Genomic DNA, 22,016 nt, shown 5'->3' on the forward strand with positions numbered 1-22,016 from the left:
GAAAGGAGAAGAGAAGAGACTTGTTCTGCTGAAGGCGTAAGACGAACTGATTTGGTATTTTATGAAAAATGAAAAACTGTTCTACAAGGAAGGAATAGAGAGGGTAGTAGATACGAGTAGGGAAGCATTAAAATATGGAAACTTTAAGATTAGAAATACCAAGAAATTGATGGCCGGTCAACCACCGAAGAAACCGATTGTAAAAATGTAATTAGGAAGGAATGAAAGGTACAGACGTCATGCGGTTAGTACACAAAAGATGAAATGTTACAGGGATTATAGGAAAGTACAGTAATAGAGTTATTTAAATAGATAAGCAAGATACAATAGATTATTTACAAAAGGAAGGAATTTTTATAGACACTAATCGAAAATAGAAAAGAAATATTTTAGAAAGGTATTTACAATATATAAACAAAATGAAACAATTTTCAAACATGTGGTGGATATCGCCACAGTAGTATAGCTATAGGGATTCTGTGACAGTTCGATGGCCTGTCCATCCTCTAATGGCACCTTGGATGTTATTTTTCGTGCGGAAGACCGAAACGTCTTGCCAAAAATTTGTGTTTTGTTTGACCTCTAAGACACTTTGGAGGTGATTCTTCAGCTGAAGAAGTTCTTAAGAGCCTCTGGATTGTCGTCATAGTGGGCGGAGCCTATTCGAATTTGAATTTCGCGCGCGTTTGAAGGTCAGTGCAGTGTTTGCTCAACAATACTTTGTGACGTAATTGAACTTTGGTCTTTTGNTAAACGTATCCCTACTTCTTTCCCTCTCTCCACTAAATAAATTATTTTCAAAATCCTCATTCTTTCAATTATAAATTCAGCAATACATGTATTAATGCTTACACTCACTGACATCGTCAAGAGCAAATAACATCATGTGACCAGTAACAGATTTAACAGTTACACGTTTACGAACGATGACGTTTCGTCACTTACCTACTCCTCTGTGCTAGAATCGGTTATCTTACCCTACTACAGTGCTTCGCATCAAATGATGATGTGTCAATTACTAATTAACTGGCTAACAGATAATAAGTTCGTAGCAAAGTTTGGTTTTCGCTTCAGCATGGTAGTATTATACCCTCGAGCAGCGATTGGGCAAGTCCAATCCATATAGTGTCCAAAAAGCATGGTGGTTGGCGCTCAACCGGTGATTATCGCTGCCTAAATAAACAGACAGTTACCCAATCCCATTAATCGATGACTTACTACACCGTTGTCATGGTTGCTCAACATTCTCTTCCATTAACCTTGTGAAAGCTTACTATCAAATTTTGGTGGCTGACGGGGATATCTTCAAGACTGCTATCACAACTCCATTTGACCTGTTTTGTTTTGCGTGATGCCTCCTGGCCTCAAAACTACTACCCAAACCTTCCAACGTCACATGGATAACATTTCTCGCAACGTAGACTTTGCCTCATGTTTCATCGAAGACTTAATTGTTTTCTCCAAATCCCCCGAAGAGCATGAGCATCGGAGAAGGTGGAAGCCGTCCTGAAATTTCCAACCCCTGAGACTACTTATGAAATCCGACGCTTTTTTGGTAAGCTTAATTATTACCTTCGCTGAATCCCAAGAGCCTCTACCATTCAGGCACCTCTCAATGGGCTGTTGAAGAATGCCAAGAAGCACGACAAGACCAAAATTAATTGGGCGCCTTAGCTAAAAACTGCCCTGAAACAGTGCAAGTGAAGCATATCATCAGCATTTGTCACTGTGTTTTTTGTCACCTTCAGCATCTATCGCACCATATACAGACACTTCCGACCAAGCCATTGGTACTTCATTAGAGCAATTCGAAGATGGTATCTGGAAACCTCTTGGTTTTTGCTCTACAAAATTAAGCCCTACTGAAAACTGTTACAGTACCTACGACAGAGACTTCCTTGCTATCTTTTCCAGCATCAAATTCTTTCGCCACATTCTGGAACGTCGCTCATTCGTGATCCAGACTGATCATCGCCCCTTAGTGTACACTTTTGATTAGAAAGTAGAAAAAGAGTCCCCTCGACAGCTCAATTAGCTCAGCTTCATCTCTGAATTCATCATTGAGATTGCTTATATAGAGGGCGAAGAAAGTGTTGTTGCGGAATACCTGTCGAGAGTTAACGCCATAAACATGCCCACAGCACTAGATTTTCAGACGATTGAAGATGGCCAACAACTCGATCAAAAGCTTCAGGATTTATTAAACGACGACCGTACCCTAAAACTTCGACTTCTTAATCATCAAGATCATAATATTTACTGTAACATCTCCACTGGCACTATTCGATCGTACTAATCTGAACCTCTTTCAAGCTTTCAACGTCTTTCACGGTCCTTCTCATCCCAGTGGCCGCACCACAGCTCGTCAATTAAAGGAGAAGTTCGTTTGGCTTGGGATCAAACGTAATATCCTCCAATGGTCCACGGAGTGCTTTGCTTGCCAGCGCTGTAAAGTCTAAAGACACAACCGCATTGGTTCGCGACACATCGACGTCCCAGACAATCGCTTTGATCACGTCCATTTGGATATCGTAGAACTTCCAGGGAGAGGTCAACGGTTTTCGTTATTATCTGAATATGATAGACCGTTTCTCTCGTTGTGCCTCTACCAAACATTGAAGCCGACGCCATTGCATCTTCCTTTTTCACCCATTGGGTCGCGCAGTCTAGTACCCCTCTCACGATTACCACCGACCAGTGTACTAAGTTTGAGTCAGGACTGATCAAGTCTCTTACGCACATGGTTGGTGCTCAACGTTTACACACTACATCATACCATCCTCAGTCAAATGGACTTATTAATTTACACAGAACTCTTAATGCCGCCTTAATGTATGGTGCTCTTAGAAAATGACAACTCCTGTTACCTACAGTTCTTTTTGGTCTTCGCACCTGTTTCAAGAATGATCTCAATGCATCACCAGCCCAAAACTTGTTTGGAACAGAGCTTCGTATTCCTGGCGAGTTCTTCTGGGATGTTCTCACGTTTTTTTCCGAGTTAACGCTGTTAAACATCCCTTAGACCCGCCTTATTCTGGTCCGCACAAGACTATTAGATGGATAGATGGCCGTGTCTTCATCATTGACATCAACGAGATGGAGAAAATCATATCCATCAATAGTTTGAAGCCTGCCTTCGCTGTAATCTCTGCCATTCTAACCTTCTGGGCAAACCACTTCGCCCTTACGTCACTATGAAGAAAGTATCGTTTTCTTCACTTTTGGGTCAGGAAACTGGAGAGAGAGTCCATGTGGCGGTCTCGACTTCCCGCTATCATAGACCTTCGGATAAAGTCGCCAGCGCAGACACTGGTTCCGCGTGTCGAGTCGGTGGCCACTTCCTCGAAGGTCTATGAGATGTTTTCGCCAGATCTGTGACCACTAGACGAGGTTGAGCGCGAATTCGAACCTGTCACTAAATTTATTCAATTTCTATAGACCCTAATCGAAAATAGAAAAGAAATATTTTAGAAAGGTATTTACAATATGTACACAAAGTGAAACAATTTTCAAACATGTGGTGGATTTCCAGTGATGAAGTCACGGAAATCCCACTTGTAACCGGTCCGGAAATCGAACCCGCCGTCCTGACCGCGTCGTTCGCGGCGGTGGCGGCTGTGGTAGTACCGGAAGTGATTGCGCGACAGGTACTTGCGATTGTTCTGGCACAAGTGGTTTGGGTGGCGCATCTGGAATGGCTGGAGTATGCTGAAACTCGATTATCCTGTCATCGTCGGCATCGATGTTGGCGTCGTCGTCCAAATCGGCTATGACGTATGCCGGTTTAAGTCGGTTGATAGAGACTTTGACCTCTTTGTTCCGAACGTTGACCACGAATGCTTTCTCTCCTCGGGAAACAACCTTGTATGGACCGTCATAGGGATGTTGGAGCGGTCCTTTTGGTCCATCGTGACGTACAAAGACGTGGCTTGCAGTAGCGAGGCCCTTGAACACGAAGGGTGCTTTCTCGCCGTGTCTCGTTCCATCCACAGGTCGAAACTGCTGCACATGTAACCTCAAGTTCTGCACAAAGTCTGATGTTGTATTAGGTCCTGTTGTCTGACCCAGAAATTCGCCCGGGAGTCGTAATGGTTCACCGTATACCATCTCTGCAGCTGTAGCCTGTAGCTCGTCCTTCCAAGCCGAACGTATCCCTAACATTACTGTTGGTAGGGTTTCGGTCTATTTGGAAGGATGGTGATACTTGATTGCGGCCTTCAGCTGCCGGTGAAGCTTTTCGACCATCCCATTTGCTTCGGGATGGTATGCGGTTGTTTTGAGATGAGTCGTACCTGTCAAGGCGTTCAGTTCCCTGAACAGGTGCGACTCAAACTGCCGACCCTGGTCCGTTGTAACTCGTAACGGCGTCCCGAAGCGCGCTATCCAGTGGTGGTAGAAGTTCCTGGCAACCGTGGCGGCTTCTTGGGATAGCTTCTGGCCAGCGGGAGAATCGGTCCACACACGTCAGAAGATATCGATAGCCATTGCAGTAGGGCATTACTACGATGTCGACATGGACATGTTCGAAACGACTGGACGGTGGTGCAAAGGTTCCTGGTACTGTCGATACGTGTCGAGTTACTTTGAATTTTTGACAATCCACGCTATTTCTGGCTATCTCCCGACAGTCTCTCTTGATAAATAGCGGTCAGAAACCAGTTTAGCCGATGCGTTGGTTCTGGGATGTGAAAAGCTATGGATTTTGTCGAAGACAGTTCGGCGGAACTTGAGGGGGACGAAAGGACGCGCTTTTCACGTGGAAACATCGCAAACCAGCGAATAGTTTGTGCCTCGAATTTTAATTAATTTTAATTGTAGCGGATGTCGGTGGAGAACTGGCTGATAAAATCCAGGTACCTGAACTGTCAAGGGCTGCATACTCCATTCTTCTTTTCCAAAGCGTAAGTGATCGGTTTGTGATTCGTATAAATGATGAACGTTCTAGCCTCTACCATGTGGCGAAATTGCTTCACGGCGTCGTAGATGGCTAGGAGTTCCCTGTCATAAGCGGCCTATTTCCTCTCCGCCGATTTTAATTTCCTGGAAAACAAGGATAGCGACTGCCAAGTACCATCGATGAGCTGTTGAAGCACTCCTCCAATTGCAGAATTTGACGCATCGCAGAAGATAGCGAAGCTAGAAGTGAGCGAATGGGAATAGCTCATTGTAGAAGGTGACAAGGCTGTCGGAAACAGTCGTTTGGTTTCGGTTCGAAGTTGGAGAGTGTCGAAATGTTAGGGTTAGCATGACCTGGCACTGAGGGCTGGAGTTTTGCCGCCTATGAGATTGCAGCCTCAGGGAGAGAAGGTAAACGGGTTTCATTAAAAATTTGGGTTTTTCTGGCGAACCCGGGGTAGTTTAGTGCGGAGCGAAGTATCCGCATGTAGATGTCTCGCAGAGGAACTTAATGCGTCAATGATGATAGTATCGGCGGAAGGTGAACATTTTTTGTGACGAAAATGTCAACGATGCCAGAGAGTTGAAGGCGGGAGGCAGGGAGGGATGTGGTGTCAGAGGGTGCTTCAACTGTGAGATTGAAGTCAAAAATTTTGGCAAGAAGGAAAGTGCCTTTACTGTTGGTTTGTCAACATCCTCAAGAGACATGTTTAGTGTTGAAATCGCCTGCGACAATAGCGGGAACGCCTAGGGGGGGGGTAGAAGGGGGACTTCAGAAAGGTCTTTGTCCAAAGGATGGGAGGAGAGAGAGATAATCCTAAGAGTGCCGGAAGTTAGCGAAACTTCGATGCCGACGAGTTTGAGGTCAAAGAGATAGGCCTATGCTTTAAAGAATTCCTAGCAAGAATGGCGACACCGTCGGCACTGTCGTGTTCACGTCTCTTCTGTAGGATGAGAAATTTGAAACGAAAAGTTTGATTTGATTTGATTTGATAGGTGAGTTTCGGTGATGCAAGCAACACCGACTGACTTATGCTCGAGGAAGTACTCGAAATCGGGCGATTTACTTGTAATGTTTTGCGCATTCCAGGTAACTATGTGAAGATTATGTGGCTGGGTAACATTTAGCCACTAGAAATAATAACTTCTTCGGGGTGGGTTATTCAAAAAATTTATTGTTTAATGGGAAGGAGTGACCTCTTCGAACCCGAGCATTCAATTATAATTCGTGTCTCGCTCTCGAGATCACTATGTAGATGTTTAGAGTGATGTGCTAACATCAGTATCCCAAGAAGTTACCTTACTTACAGATTAAATGAACAATGATCAAAGAAAAACACCTTCGTAGAATTTAAAATGAAGAAAACAAACTTTATTATTATATTGCACTACTGTTTTACAAGCATAACTTAGGCCTTAACTGAGTTCAAACACAACTATGATAACTATATTAACGCAAAACACTTAACGTAAACTTTAATAAACTTATATTTTTAAAACTGCTCCGGCGGGGTCATGAACAATAGGTCGATTATAAGCCCATCAAACACATTGGAAGCTCCAGACCAACTTGCCAAACTCTTAATGACTGAAATGTCTATACCCTTCTTTAAAGCCGCTGAAGTGGCTGCGTGTCTAATACTGTGTGGGGCAAAGTCTGATGTTATACCACACTCGACCAAAAAATCCCGGATCCACCTGCTCAACGAATCTTTGTTAGTTGTGTGGTACGGCTTTCTTGTGGTAAGGATAAGCTCTGGATTATCCCCTCCTATGTTCTCAGTCACCTTGAGATACCATTTTAAAACAGTAGCCACACAAATTTTTGGATTATCGCGAAAATAGGGCAGTAATAACTGTTAAAATTACTATCAAAGTAATATTCTTATTTCTTTTTATATACTAATAATGCCATCTGTTAACAACTACTTGCGTCTCTTGTAATTTGTCTATTTACTCTGTATTAAGAAAATAAAAGTTCAGTCTTTGAACAACCTCACACCGTGCTTCAACAGGTTATGGGCCCAGTCCCACATTTTCTAAATTTTTTAAAGTTATTCTGTTCAATTGTGTCCTAAAAGTAAATTATGTCGACGTCGGGATACCTAGTCAATGTGCCAAAACTAAAAGGTCGCGAGAATTATGACGATTGGGCATTCGCGACAAGTAATTTTTTGCTACTCGAAGGAATTGACTTGGAGAACCTGCCAGCGGAAATCAGTGAAGCTGAGAACAAAAAAGCCAAAGCCAAACTCGTGATGACTATTGACTCTTCATTATACGCGCATATTAAAAGTGAGACAACAGTAAGAGGTGTATGGAATAAATTGAAACAATTGTTCGATGACACAGGATATCAACGAAAAATCAGTTTGCTTCGAACGTTAATTTCAATTCGCCTTGAAGACTGTGAATCCATGACAAGCTACGTATCTCAAATAGTTGTTACGGCGCAGAAATTGAAGGGAACAGGTTTTGAAATCACAGATTAGTGGATCGGGTCGTTACTCTTAGCGGGACTCTCAGATAAGTTTTCACCAATTATAATGGCGATCGAGCATTCTGGAATCGCCATTAGCGCTGACGTCATCAAGACAAAATTGCTCGACATGTATGAGGATGTTGGCACTATTGAAAAAGACTCTGCATTTTGGTCAAAACAACAGCGGTGGAAAAGTGGCAACACTAACCGCGGTGTCAAACCGCAAACGTCAAAGTCAAATAGTGACAGTGCAAATGCAAGTAAAAACTGCAGCAAAGAAATAAAATGCTATAATTGCAAGAAAATAGGCCATTTTAAGAATAAATGTCCCAAACTAAAAACCAAGAGGACCTTAAATGCTTTTAGTGCGGCATTTTTCAACGGAAATTTTAGTAAAGAAGACTGGTACGTCGATTCGGGTGCAAGCGCACACATGACGGCAAATCGAGATTGTTTACTGCTAAATAGACCCGTGCGTGTAAACAAAGAAATAGTGGTCGCAAATCAAATGACTGTACCCGTTGTAAGTGTTGGTGAAACACAGATAACGACGAAAGTGAATGGATCTCAGCATGATGTCATTGTGAATAATGTTTTGTACATACCGAAGCTCACAACAAACTTATTATCAGTAAGCCAATTAATAGCAAAGGGCAACAAAGTATCGTTCAAAAAGGATGTTTGTTTGATATATAACCAAGTAAATGAGCTTATAGGAGTTGCAAACTTAACAAACGGTGTGTACAAGCTACAAATACAAAGATCAGAGAGCGCATTATCGGCCATGATAATGTGGCATAGAAGACTAGGACATGTAAACAGTAAGTCTCTAGAAAAGATGAAAGAAGGTGCCGTGAAAGGGGTTACTTTTGACAAGAAGGCAGATATTCAGATCCATAACTGTGAAGTGTGCTGCGAGGGGAAACAGGCTCGTTTCCCTTTCCCATCTGCTAATCATAGGAGTGATATACTGCTAGAAGTAATACACTCAGATTTATGCGGGCCGATGGAGATCAAATCGATTGGTCAAGCCAAGTACTTTCTTCTGTTCGTAGATGACGCCAGCAGAATGACGTATGTTTATTTCTTAAAGGAGAAGAACCAGGTACTCCAACATTTCAAAGAATTTAGAGTTTTGGTGGAAAATCAAACGGGAAACAAGATAAAAGTATTGAGAACTGACAATGGAGGTGAGTTTTGTTCACAAGAGATGGAACGTTTCTTAAAACAAACAGGAATCATCCATCAGAAGACAAATCCTCACACTCCACAACAGAATGGACTCTCAGAAAGGTTCAACAGAACTGTAGTTGAACGGGCTAGATGTTTACTGTTTGAATCAGATCTAGAGAAAAGTTTTTGGGGTGAAGCGGTTAATACTGCAGTATACCTAATGAATAGAACGCCAGCCGCCAGTTTAGGCATGATGACACCTTTTGAGAAGTGGACAGGCAGGAAGCCAGATCTGAACCATGTCAGAATATTTGGAAGTCAAGTAATGGTGCATGTTCCCAAAGTGAAAAGACAAAAATGGGATAAGAAGGCTGATAAATTAATTCTAGTTGGTTATCCTGATAACGTGAAAGGTTACAGATTATATAACCCAAAAACTAGGAAGATTACTACGAGCAGGGATGTCATTATAATAGAGAAAGAATACTCCGACAAAGCTCAGGTAGTAGTAAATAATGAAGAAAAAACATCTGAAAATAGAGAAGAAATGTTAGAGGAAGCTGAAAACTCAGAAAAAGAGACAAGCGAGTCAGAAAATTCTGCGATAGATGTTAACGATCTTACATATATCTATAACTCATCAGGTTCCCATGAAGATTCATATCAATCGGTGTATGAAAGTGATAATGAGTCAACCTTAGAATCTATTTTTGAAGAAAATGCTCAAAATTTAGAGGAGCTTGGTAAGCGCAAGAGAAAGCCAGTGGAAAGATTCGGCTACTCCACTCTCTGCATTGTAGATGAGCTGGAATCATGTGGTGAAGAACTGAGTTATGAAACAGCAATGAAAGGTCAGGAGAAGAAACTGTGGGAACAGGCGATGACAGAAGAACTAAAGGCTTTTGAAGAAAATCAAGCATGGGAAGTCGTTGACAGAAAAGAAGCTGATAGAATAGTGCAGTGTAAGTGGGTTTTTAAGAAAAAGTTCGAAATTGATAATAGAGTGCGTTATAGGGCTAGACTGGTAGCAAAAGGTTTTACCCAAAAAGAAGGCTTGGACTATACCGAGACATTCTCGCCAGTGCTACGTTACTCTACATTGAGACTTTTATTCGCATTAAGCGTGAAACTTAACCTTAAAATTGCTCATTTGGATGTCACTACAGCCTTCTTAAATGGCTATCTCAATGAAAATGTATACATGCATCCTCCTCCTAATTTACATTGTAATAAAAATTGTGTACTTAAACTAAAACGCGCAATTTATGGTCTGAAACAATCAGCCAGAGCTTGGAATGTAAGAATAAATGATTGTTTATTAAAGTCCAACTTTGTTAGGTCAAAATTAGAACCATGTTTGTACATAAAAATGCGTAAGCAGGAGCTGATTGTAATAGCAATTTTTGTAGATGATTTTTTCATATTTTCAAATTGTCCTGATATGGTAAATGAGATTAAAAATGAACTAATGCAAAAATTCAAGATAAAAGACTTGGGCCAGTTAAAACGATGTCTAGGCATTAGAATTCAAATGTATAAAAATGGTTGCATTTCACTTGATCAAAAACATTTTGTGGATTATATATTAAATAAATTTAATATGACAAATTGTAATGCAGTCGATACTCCCATTGAGAACAATTTAAAGCTAGAGAAAGGTGTTGAAATTTGTAAACAATACCCATTTCAACAACTAATAGGAAGTTTAATGTACTTAAGTGTCTTAACTCGCCCAGATATATCATATAGCGTAAGTTACTTGAGCCAATTCAATAATTGTTATTCACTCATACATTGGAACCATGCAAAACGAATTTTAAGATATATTAGCAAAACTAAATCTTATGGGCTTATGTTTACTAAAGATGATTGTAACTTAGAGGGTTTCGTTGATGCAGACTGGGCCTCAAATGCCTTAGATAGGAAATCTTATACAGGTTTTTACTTTAAGCTTTCAGGATCTGTTATCTCATATGAATGTAAGAAACAGCAAACTACAGCCTTATCCAGTACAGAAGCTGAATATATGGCGATAACTGAGGCTTGCAAAGAGGCTATATATTTAAAAAACTTGTTAAATGAGATTGTAGATTTTTGTAATTATACGATAGTCTTGTACAATGATAATCAGGGGGCTCAGAAGTTGACAGAAAATCCATTGTTCCATAAAAGAACCAAGCACACTGATGTGCGTCACCATTTTGTTAGAGAAGCAGTCGCTAACAAACATGTAAAGATAGTTTATCTGCCAACATCTGAAATGCCTGCAGACCTGCTGACAAAAGGCTTGAGTAGTGTCAAACATAACTATTTTGTTAAAAAGCTGGGTATGCGTATTATTGTGTGATCTAGATACATATGATGCATATAAGTACCTATCATCATCATCATAAGGTCATCAGTCCTAAGACTGGTTGGACACGTACCTCCACTCTTTCCTATCCTGAGCTAAACTTCGCATTTTCCTAAAACTAGAACAACCCACATCCTTAACTATTTGCGAACAGTAATCTAATCTAGGTCTACCTCTACCCCTCCTAACTCCTGTTTCTGCCTCTAATATGTCTCTGACTAGACCTTCATGCCTAAGAAGGTGTCCTACCAACCTATCTCGCCTATTTTTTATTGACTTCCACAGAGTCCTCTGTTCTCCTATTCTTTCTAATACCTCTTCGTTTCTAACCTATAGTTCAAGTAGCTAAGTATGCACTCAACTGTTTGTAACTGTGTGCTTTCGAATTGTTATGTATGGTTTAGATTATTTTGATAAGTGGAGATGTTAAAATTACTATCAAAATAATATTCTTATTTCTTTTTATATGCTAATAATGCCATCTGTTAACAACCACTTGCGTCTCTTGTAATTTGTCTATTTACTCTGTATTAAGAAAATAAAAGTTCAGTCTTTGAACAACCTCACACCGTGCTTCAACAATAACAAAGGTTGATGAGCTCCAGGACGCGATGTCTTGACGTGATCCACAATTCTAATTTCTAAAACTTCTTTGGTCTCTTTTATATTACAGACTTTGATCAGCGACAACTAATGCCAATAGCACTACTAGCTTGTTTGTTAGTTGAGCTAGTGTCAACGAATCCAAAGGATCCATCTTTTCTAACCTAGTTATTACTGGCTCTAAACTGTATATTTTTTCATAACGAGGCTTAGTTGGTCTGTTTTTGAGGAACCCTCTCACCAACCGTGAGAGAAAATTATCCTTCCCTACCCTTTCTCCACATATTAGTAATAGGGCTGATTTGTTTGTATTCAAGGTCCCGATGGAAGCCCCGTTCTCGTATTTTTCAGTTAGCCAATTCGCCACCTGTGGGATTAAAGGTTCAAAACAATCTAGATCCTTTTCCTGACAATGTACCGCCCAGTCGTTCAATGGCTTCTTGTATTGTTGTAATGTAGAATTCATGATTGATTCAAACAGCACAACTATTGTTTTGTCATTAAATCCTTTTCTCCTGTAAACTTGCCGGATAAGAGACCTACCATCAGGGACAACTTGTCTTCCAGAGGGTGCTGAAATCTTCTCTACTTCCGTTGCTGCTGTGACGTTGACGAACCTTGATGATGACGCTCGTTGAACGTTGAGCGAGCTTGGTTTCTCTGGCCTCTTGAATAAAACGACTTCATCGCTTCGCGGGACGTTTGGGTTAAGCTGCAGTCCATCTACGCCTCAAAAGGACCAGCCCGAAAAGCGACGCTGCTGAAACGCCTCGTGTAACAAAAGATGCAAGATGGCGACGACGTCTCGAAGCATCTCACCGAGTTCTTCGATGCCGTGAACAAACTCAAGTCCATGGAGATCGACATCAACGGAGAGCTGATGACGATCATGCTGTTATACAGCCTTCTCATCAGCTTCGAGAATTTCCGCATAGCCATCGAATCTCGCGACAAATTACCCGACACTGAAGCCCTGAAGATAAAAATCATCGAGGAGTACAACGCCAGGGAAAAGTTGACCGAGAGTGGCGCCGCCTTATTCGCGAAAGGCCAAGCTTCCTCAAGCAAGAACAAGTTCCAGCGAGGAAACAGGTGGCACGAACGGCGGAAAAGGCGGTGGCAGCACAAGCGACGGCAGTGGTACCAACAAGGAGAAGAGGTTCGAAAAACGCCGATACAAGTGCGGATTCTACAACACAACCGGACATAAAGAAGCTGAGTGCTGGTGCATCTCGTACTTGTGCAAAGACGAGGACGCCTTTGTGAATGTGCGCGATAATCCTGGACAATTGAAGCTCGCGGATAACTCGACAACGCCAATGGCCGGAAGAGGTGACGTGCGGATCGCGACAGCAGACAGCCCGGACAATGTTGTGATGCTGAAAGACACTTTGTACGTCCCGGAGTTGAGGTCTAACCTCCTCTCGATATCAAAACTTGTGAACCGTGGTCACGAGGTCACGTTCAAGAAGTCGTGCGCGATCGTCAAAGACAGTTTCGGTAACGTAAAAATAGTCGCCGAACGCATCGGAGACTTGTTCTTTCTTCGCGAAAGTGAACAACGCGCGCTGGCCGTTTCGGAGGCGAACGAGTCGAAATCCGACGTCGAGGCCACCTCAACGCGCGCGACCTGTCTCTACTGACGAAAAGCGGGAACGCAAAGGGACTGACAATTAAGTCGATCGTCGGCGAGATCAAGTGCGACACCTGCCTCTTCGCCAAAATATTGTGCGCCCCGTTCGGAACCCGAGAGAAACATTCCTCGGAGCTCCTCGAGCTGGTTCACACTGATCATTGTGGACCGATGCGAACCCAGTCGATGAGAGGCGCACGCTATTTTATGACGTTCATCGACGACTACTTCCGAGTCTGCATGGTCTACTTCCTCCAGAAGAAGAGCGACGCCGTGCAAAAGTTCCGAGACTACAAAATTTTGGTCGAAAACCAGCTCGGGCAAAGGATCAAGGCACTCCAATCTGATTGCAGTACTGAGTACGGAAACAAGGAGATGGAGAACCTGCCGAAGGAGTCCGGCATCGTTCATCGCACGACAACGCCACACACGCCGCAACAAAGCGGCGTGGCCGAACGAAAGAATCGCACGTTGGTTGAAGCCGCGCGATGCATGCAAATCGACGCGAACTTGCCTCCATCGCTTTGGGCCGAAGCGATTGCAGCCGCGAACTACGTGAAAAACTGGTGCCCAACGAAAGCATTGCCTGGTGGAGTTACGCCGATCGAACTTTGGACAGGGGAAAAGCCAAACCTGTCTAATCTTCGCTCGTTTGGCGAAAGAGCTTTTGTCCTGGACAAAACTCCCGGGAAGGGAAAGTTCGATCCAAAGGGGAATAAAAGGAATCAAAATTTATACTGACTACCGCGGAACAAAAATTTATCTAGATGAAAGCTGCGCCCCAGATACAAAAGCAATAAATACCATTTCAACCTCAATATTTTTGAAACAACGAGAACCTTTGTGTGTGATAGAGAAACTAATTTTACTGACAAAAGTGTAAAAAAGTTGCTTCCTTCCTTGAAAACAGAACCGCACTACATTGCCAAAAGTGCCCTCCGTGCCAACGGACAGGTAGAACGGTGCGTTTCCACAATCTTAAACCTTTTAAGAACCGAAATAAAATCAGAATGGTCGAACGCTACAAATAAATTACAATTAACATTAAATACCACTGTTCAAAAATCTACCGGTTCTTCTCCACTTTATCTAACAGGCAACATCATAAGTAACACTGATATTGACTCCATAACCGAAGCTATATCTAAAACTATCAATACTGATCACAATTTAGAAAACGACCGAAAACTGGCATACGAGCGAATGCAAAAGCAAGCTGACTACGCAAATAACCTTTTTGACAGAAAAAGGCGAATAAGCAAAACCATCCACGTGGGGGATTTCATTTATCACCCTTCTGGAAACTCACTTCTAGCCAAACTAGACAAGAAATATGAAGGTCCTTGCGAGGTCGTATCCTTATTGCCAATGACAATAGAAGTAAAGAATCTTAGTTCCAACAAGAAAAAGGTCCACATCATAAATAGGTAGGTTGGTTGGTCATGTGAGCATGGAGTGAATGATTGGAATTGGTAAGAATTTGTAATCACAGAAATCAAACTAACAAACAAAAATAATTCCTTTTCAGATTAACAAGAAAAAATAATTCAAGAGCGAATTATACCTCAGAATGGGCCGTGTGAGCATTCTCACTCTATTATCTCTCTTTATCATATCACCTGTTTATGTTATGGTTCCGGCGCCGACCAGCCGAATACGACCCAAACCCCGGGAAACTACCGGACCAAATGAAGCAAATCGACTAGTTCAATGATTCCTTTGTTTCCTCACGTTTAAAGTTAATAAACGGCAATTTAGACTATTAATGTTTATTAAAAACAAACTCGAAATTACCCACCCAAATATTTCACATACATAAGTGTTGTCACTCCATGACTAGTGCCAATTTGGTCAACGAAGTACAAGTTACTTAAATAAGTGCTGAACTAATTAACCTGTAAAATAAATTCAAGTAAATCTACGTGTTAATCTATTGCGAATTGAATTTAGAACTAAAACATTGTTGCGTGTATGTGTGTTCGTGAAGCAAATGGATTTGAAAAACCTGACTTTTGTTCCACCACGTTGGTGGACCAGGTAGAATTAATAATAATATTTTCGATAAAATATAATTCTAGAAAGTTTTCGTCGATTGTGAATCTATTATTTTGATAATCAATTTCACAATTATATTTCTTTAAGAAGTCATAGGAAAAGAATTATCTACAACATGGAAAACATGTCAATAAAGATTGTTATTAACACTGACGTCGAGGTAGACATAACAAATAGTTCTAATAGGGTTTGAATTATTATCTATTCCCTTTAAGTTAATGGGCTGATCATAGAATCGTTCTCAATTAGTATTTAATTTAGAAGATTTTATTAAAGAAACATCTGCACCTGTATCATCAAGAAACGAAGTTGGTTCAATGAGCAGGCATGCAGATATATTAGTAAAAGTTGTTATACCTTTTTCGTTAATTACTGCAATTCGGCCTTTATTGTGTGTGTTTTCCTCGGCACGGCCGTCTACTGAAGGAGCGTTGGAGTTTAAATGATCGCCATTAGAATTGTGTTTTTGACTTTGTGATGTGGATAGATTACGATAATTATTGTTAACAGAAAATTGTTTCTTTCTCTCGTTGTTATATTGACGCTTTCGACACTCGCTAATATGATGCCCTATATTTTTGCAATATTCACAAATATTTTGATTAAAATTTTGTTGTTTTTTTTTTAATTTATTTTTTTAATTTATTCACCACCACAAAATAATACAGAATATAATAAAAATAAATCATACAGTTATACAAAATTGTAGCGAGATTCATGACTAAAATCATAAGAAAGTGAAGTAAATTGCCAGCAAGGAGGCACTACACATGCCCGTACACTGGCGTGGTGTATTAAGAAACTTAAAATAGCTTAAAAATTAGATTGAAATTTGGTAGTAAACATAGTTATCAATTTAAATTATTATGAAGCGTATAAAAGAAAAAGAAAGGAATGTTAATTTGGAATGTTATTTGTCTATAGATTTTTACACCAATTTTTTAGTAATGCTTTATTTTTTTTCAATTTAACACTGTTTAATGTTTTGAGCTAATCTGGTAGAGCATTAAATGTAGTAGTAGCTACATGTTTGTATCGGCATTTACCACTATTTAATTTGCAATTCGGTAATGAAATACTTTTGTTTCTAGTTACACTTTTACTGGTCAAATATTTTTCCTGTAATGGACTATATTCATAGGTTACACATTTAAATATGTAGTCTTGTTCTATTTTTAACGGTCTAATTTCAATTTTTACTTCTTCCAAATTTTTTTTAAAAATTATTTTAAGTAATCGCTTTTGTAAAGACTGTAGAGGACCCAGTACATTTTTATAAGCAGATCCCCAGACCAAGATGCCGTAAGTTGCTGTGTTGTGGAAAAGAGCATAATAAGCATTTAATAATTGACCAGTGTTTGGTAAATATCTAAGTCGATGAAAAACGTACAACAGGTATTTTGTTTTTTTTATAATGCTACTTATATGAATATCCCAACGTAATTTACTGTCTAACTTATGTCCTAGATAACCGATCTCAGTTTTCCTACTAATGTCAGTTCCATCAACTGTTACTAAAAGTCTAAGGGTACTGAGTCCTCATATTTACCAAAAGTCATGAAAGAAGTTTTTTTAATATTTGTTGCCAGTTTGTTCATATAGAACCAGTAAAATATTATTTCAAGTTTAGCTGTCATTACTTTATGCAAGTCAAACCAAGTGATTGAGCTACAAAGTACCGCTGTGTCGTCGGCAAAGCATGAAATTCCTTCTACCTGAGTAAGCAGAGAGTTTATGTATATAAGGAATAATAAGGGCCCAAGTATAGTACCTTGCGGCACTCCAATATTGACAATTTGATAGTCACTAGTAGTGCCATTTACTATTGTTTTTATGTGTCTGTTAAGCAGATAGTTTTTGAATAATTTCAGTGTAATTCCACATATTCCACATCCTTCCAGCTTACTTTCGTGCATCTATAAAAGCAGTCGCACATGGTCGTGACATATCAAGTTTTTTGTAAATATAGTCATTAAGTACAGCAACAGCATCAGTGCAGCCTTTATTTTTTTGAAATCCATACTGGTTATCCGATATTAATTTATTTACAGTTAAAAATTTGCATAGTCTATTGAATATTAGTTTCTCAAAAATCTTTGCAAAATTAGAAATCAGTGATATAGGTCTATAATTAGAGGTATTATGTTTGTCTCCTCCCTTGTGTACTGGCACAACATCTGCATATTTGAAGTGTTCAGGGAAATGTCCCATCTCTATACATTTATTAAATATCCTGCTTAGTGGATAAGCTAGATATCTTCCTAGCTTCCTAATAATACTAGCATGAGTCCTATCAACTCCACCTATTTTATCCTTCAATCAATTAATTATAGTAAGTGTCTCAGTTTCATTGCATGGTTCTAAGAATATAGTTTTATTATAGTGGATTTCTTTTTTAAGTTTTGGTTTTGTGATTGATACTGTTCACGGTCTCTAAACCTATGACATTAAAATATTTATTAAAAGCATTAGCAATTGAAAGTGGGTTTTCAATTCTTTGATTACCAGTTGCATCGTATATATAATCAATATTCTCGTTTATTTTTATTTTGGTATTTATTTTATCTTTTATAAAGGTCCATAATTTCTTAGTATCAGCTGTAGCTATTTTTTTACTTTCATATGCATTCTAAGCTTTGTGTAACAGTCTTTTTAGAGTCTTAGTGTAATTCTTATAGTTATAGAAATTCACTTTATTATTGATGTCATTTTTCCAAATTTTATATAACTTTTCTTTAGTTTTGCATGATTTTGCTATTCCACTAGTTATCCAAGTTTTTCTTATTTTATTATGTTTTTTATTAAGCGCACTCTGCGATTTACCTAAACAATTATTTACCTTATCAATTAGCATTCCAAGTAATAAATCAACATTATCATCTTCCATACCACCATCACTAACAAACCATTCTACCATACTAGCACTTTCATTAACTTAGTATGATCAACACTTAATATATTACTTTTCTTATCACAATTTATATCTAATTTACAGATTAAGGGAAAATGATCAGTTATTTTTTCATTTAACTTATAAATCGCTACATCTATACTAGACTTTACATAAATATGATCTATAAATGAACCCTCATTATCATTTGTACCTGTAGGCTTTGTTATTCCCAGAACTCCAGGGATATAGCCTTTTTCGAGGAAGTTAAACTGGTAATCATGTGAAAGAGACTCATCCACCAACAAATCAATATTCATATCTCCCATTATTTTATGATATCATTTATATCACTCTTTTGTAGAAATGCATCCAAATCCTGTACGAATTCAAAGTCCTTGTAATCAAAGCATCTATATATGCCTGATACTTTTATCTTGTAGTTTTCACACCAGAGTTGCACAGATATGACTTTTAATTTATTTATTTCTTCAATTTCAGTTTTGTGATTTATCCTGTCATTTACATATACGACTACCCCATCCGCTTTATTAATGAAACTTTCATTAACATATACTTTGTAGTGTTCAATGTTTAAAAAATTACTAGTACTCGTTGACAACCAAGCCTCTGTACACACTATAACATCTGGTTGCACCTTAAATTCATTTATAAGAACCTCAAGACCAAGTTTATTTGCACTAACACTTCTGATATTAACCATAAGAATTTGCAGACCCTCACAGTTTATACATCTTGAATACTCAGTTGCATTTTCACATTTATATTCTTCTTGTAATACTTCTTGGTAATCAATGCAATACATTATTTTTATGTATTGAAAAAATCCAAATTAGGTTGCAGTGGGTAATCCGTTTCTGTAATAACTCTACTGAGTAGTCTTTTGAAAGTTGCACATTTTTTAACTTCACTAGCCTTGTGATTGTCATTTAGAGATAAGCCATATCTTTCGTTTGCCTCCCTACAGAGAGTGCACTTAAAATTGTTTTGATTTCTAACTGTACATCGACTTGTTTCATGATCCTCGGCACATATTGCGCATCTTACTGGATTGTCACATTTATTTTTACTATGGAAATATTTACAGCACTTTTTACACCTTGATAGATTATACTCATCATAGATTTTGCATCTCTGCCACCCTATATATACAAAACCTTTAGCCATTAACGACAGGAATGCATTACCATTCACCTCAATTATTACACTAGTCAGTCCATTTGTGTTAGGTTTGAATATATGATTTATTTTGATGATTTATTATCTGACGTATTCACTTCTATGATCTTGAGTAGGGGATTCTTGTGCTTTTTCAAGTCAACTTTAGCATTTCTTATAATAGTTAGTTCATTTGCTAGATGCTCAACTTGTTCGTTAGTATCACATTGCAGTACTTTTGTTGTTTACTTTTTTCAGGAAATTGACCTTGACTTTATTTTTCCTTGGTTTTGTTTTGACCTGAGTTAATATTTCATCGGTTTCTTCATGCTTATCACTTTTAATTATTATTTCAGTCATCTTTTCTTTCGGTCTTGTATACATTTTATTATAATTGAAATTGGGAATACTGGTATGTCCTCTTACTGCATGAGCATAAGAGCTTTTCTGCCTTCTCAGTTCAATATGTTGTTCTAGGAGATTATTTTTGCTCTTCTGTTCCTATTTAGCTCTATCAATATAAGATTTTTTTTCTTTTAAATTATCTATTTCGGTTTGATTATTTTCATTAATATTTTCAATTTGATTTGACTTCAATTGATTTAATCTGTTTATTTCAGCCTTGAGGCATTGACTTTCTCTTTTGTAGTATTCTTTTCTCTCCTGTGCTGACAACAAATCATTATTGCATTTATCCAGTACATTTACTAATTTCCACACAATATCCTGAGATCCCTGATTTAATCTGATGTATTTTGCTAGTTTGGACGTTAGTTCATCATTGCACCCACAAATTACAAATATTCCACCAACTCCTTGTATTTTTTTTCTTTCTGCACAACTAATATGAAATACTGAACTACACAACAGGCAAACACAAACTCCCGATTTTTGTTTATCTTTGCAACACTTAAATGATATCGGAGACGGCAACGAACCTAGTTCTACATCTGCCGCCATTTTATTTATTTTGTTTTATTAGAATTATTATTATTTGATATTTTATGTGACAGGTGATTTATGTTATGGCTAGGTGTTGTTCTTTGATTGTGACCTTTATATCTACAATTAAATAATACGTGTCGTGGTTTATTACAAAAATATTTTTATACTTTTGAATTTCGTACTTAGATTTAAGTTCTTGTTCTTCACTTAATGCCATGCAATTGCGTCTGCTAACATTTTTGGTCTTAATGATTTGATAATTAAATTTAAATCCTTGTTTAATCCACTAATGAAAACGTTCAAGGCTTGATTTTTTAAAAATTCTACACAAGCATTCTTAGCAACATCAGTTAAATTTTCATCCAAGGTATTAATTAACATGATGTAGTAGTTTTCTATTTTGTTAGAATAACTAATTACATCCTCGTTATGATTTTGTTTACAAGAGTTAAGTTCTTATTGCCACTGTCCAACGGTATGTTTCTCTGAATACGCATCCAATAAATGTATTTTTAAAGTGTTCCAATCTTTAAAAACCCTATTTCTAGCAAGAGCCCTAGCACTATCAGTTAATTTTGTTTCAATAATGTGAAATACCGTATTTCAGATTGAACTAGTTTAATTGCCTTATCACAGCTATCGATAAATTCGTAAAGTTTCGGTTTAGTGTCATCGAATTTAATAACCATTTTTCTGCTAACTCTAAGGAAATACCACTATCACTATTAGAAGGTGTCGAAGGCATTGTCAAACGAATGTGCAAGAAATAGCGACACAAAAGTTTTATCACTTAGAAATGTACTGAATTTAAACAATCACTTACAGAAATACCAGGAGAAGATGCATAGCAGCAATGACGTGTAGGCTGTAGCTAATAATGTTGCAGGTTAGCTGGTAAAAATGTAGTAGCTTGTAGGTACAGATACAGTAGATTGTATGTAAAGATGTAATGGATTGTTGGTAAAGATGTAGTAGATTTGGGAAGATTAGCTATTGAATTCTTTCCCTAGGTTCGAAACGTCGTGGAAAGGGTCGGGGTCCTGGCTTCACAACGATGATTTGTAATAAAATGTGCGGAGGTTACCTTATAGCAGGTCTTAACGAAAATTCTCCTTTTCTCCCGAACTGGCCTTCTAGCACATCCCACTCCTGATAGCAATTTTTCTTTGATTTGTAATGAACCTCACGGGAAATAACAGTCCTTGGAAGTTTACTTATATACTAAGCAACACAAAAGGTTAACGAAAACTGATCAAAACAAGATTTAGAGGTTCTCACTTTGAGACTGTGGGACTGCGTCTGTCTTGGTTAAGGAAAAAAATTGATTTTATAACCTGATTCATATACATATACAAAAGTAAAAGAATAAACTGATAATAATGTTCACAATAGTAATCCATAGGAAAATTACTATTTCCCTAAGTTTGAAATAGATTATGAATTAATGTAACTGCTGAGATAAACTGTAAATGTTTACAATTCCAGCGAAAGCTACTATTTGAACATTATTACAGTGTCCACATATTTCTTAATAAATTAAATAAAATAGACAGCTATCTTAAGACAATACTTTTTGAATAAAAGTGGATATTACAATATATAGTTTGTTATTGAATAATAAAATACGTGTTGCTACTCATTGTATAAATTATAATCACTTCGTTAATAGAACTAATACACAATAAAAAAAGGTAAACGTTTAAATTCGTTGGAATATTTTGACAGAAACAATGTAATTAACGAACAACAAAACTTTATTATTAGAACCATAATAGGTGTTAGATTTGCAGTAAATACTTATAAATTA

At 38.3% G+C, this 22,016-nt stretch overlaps 1 protein-coding gene and 1 pseudogene across 1 annotated transcript; both read right to left on the reverse strand.

The window, feature by feature from the left end:
* Nucleotides 1-3,540: 3,540 nt before the first annotated feature.
* Nucleotides 3,541-4,161, reverse strand: LOC108736491. The gene has a single exon (XM_018468937.1). It carries the CDS (start codon nucleotides 4,159-4,161, stop codon nucleotides 3,541-3,543), a length of 621 nt encoding a protein of 206 aa, XP_018324439.1.
* Nucleotides 4,162-20,282: 16,121 nt separating this feature from the next.
* LOC108736492 lies at nucleotides 20,283-21,055 on the reverse strand (annotated as a pseudogene).
* Nucleotides 21,056-22,016: the final 961 nt, after the last annotated feature.

Source organism: Agrilus planipennis, unplaced genomic scaffold, assembly GCF_000699045.2.
Source record: "Agrilus planipennis isolate EAB-ADULT unplaced genomic scaffold, Apla_2.0 scaffold175, whole genome shotgun sequence".
Taxonomy (NCBI): domain Eukaryota; kingdom Metazoa; phylum Arthropoda; class Insecta; order Coleoptera; family Buprestidae; genus Agrilus; species Agrilus planipennis.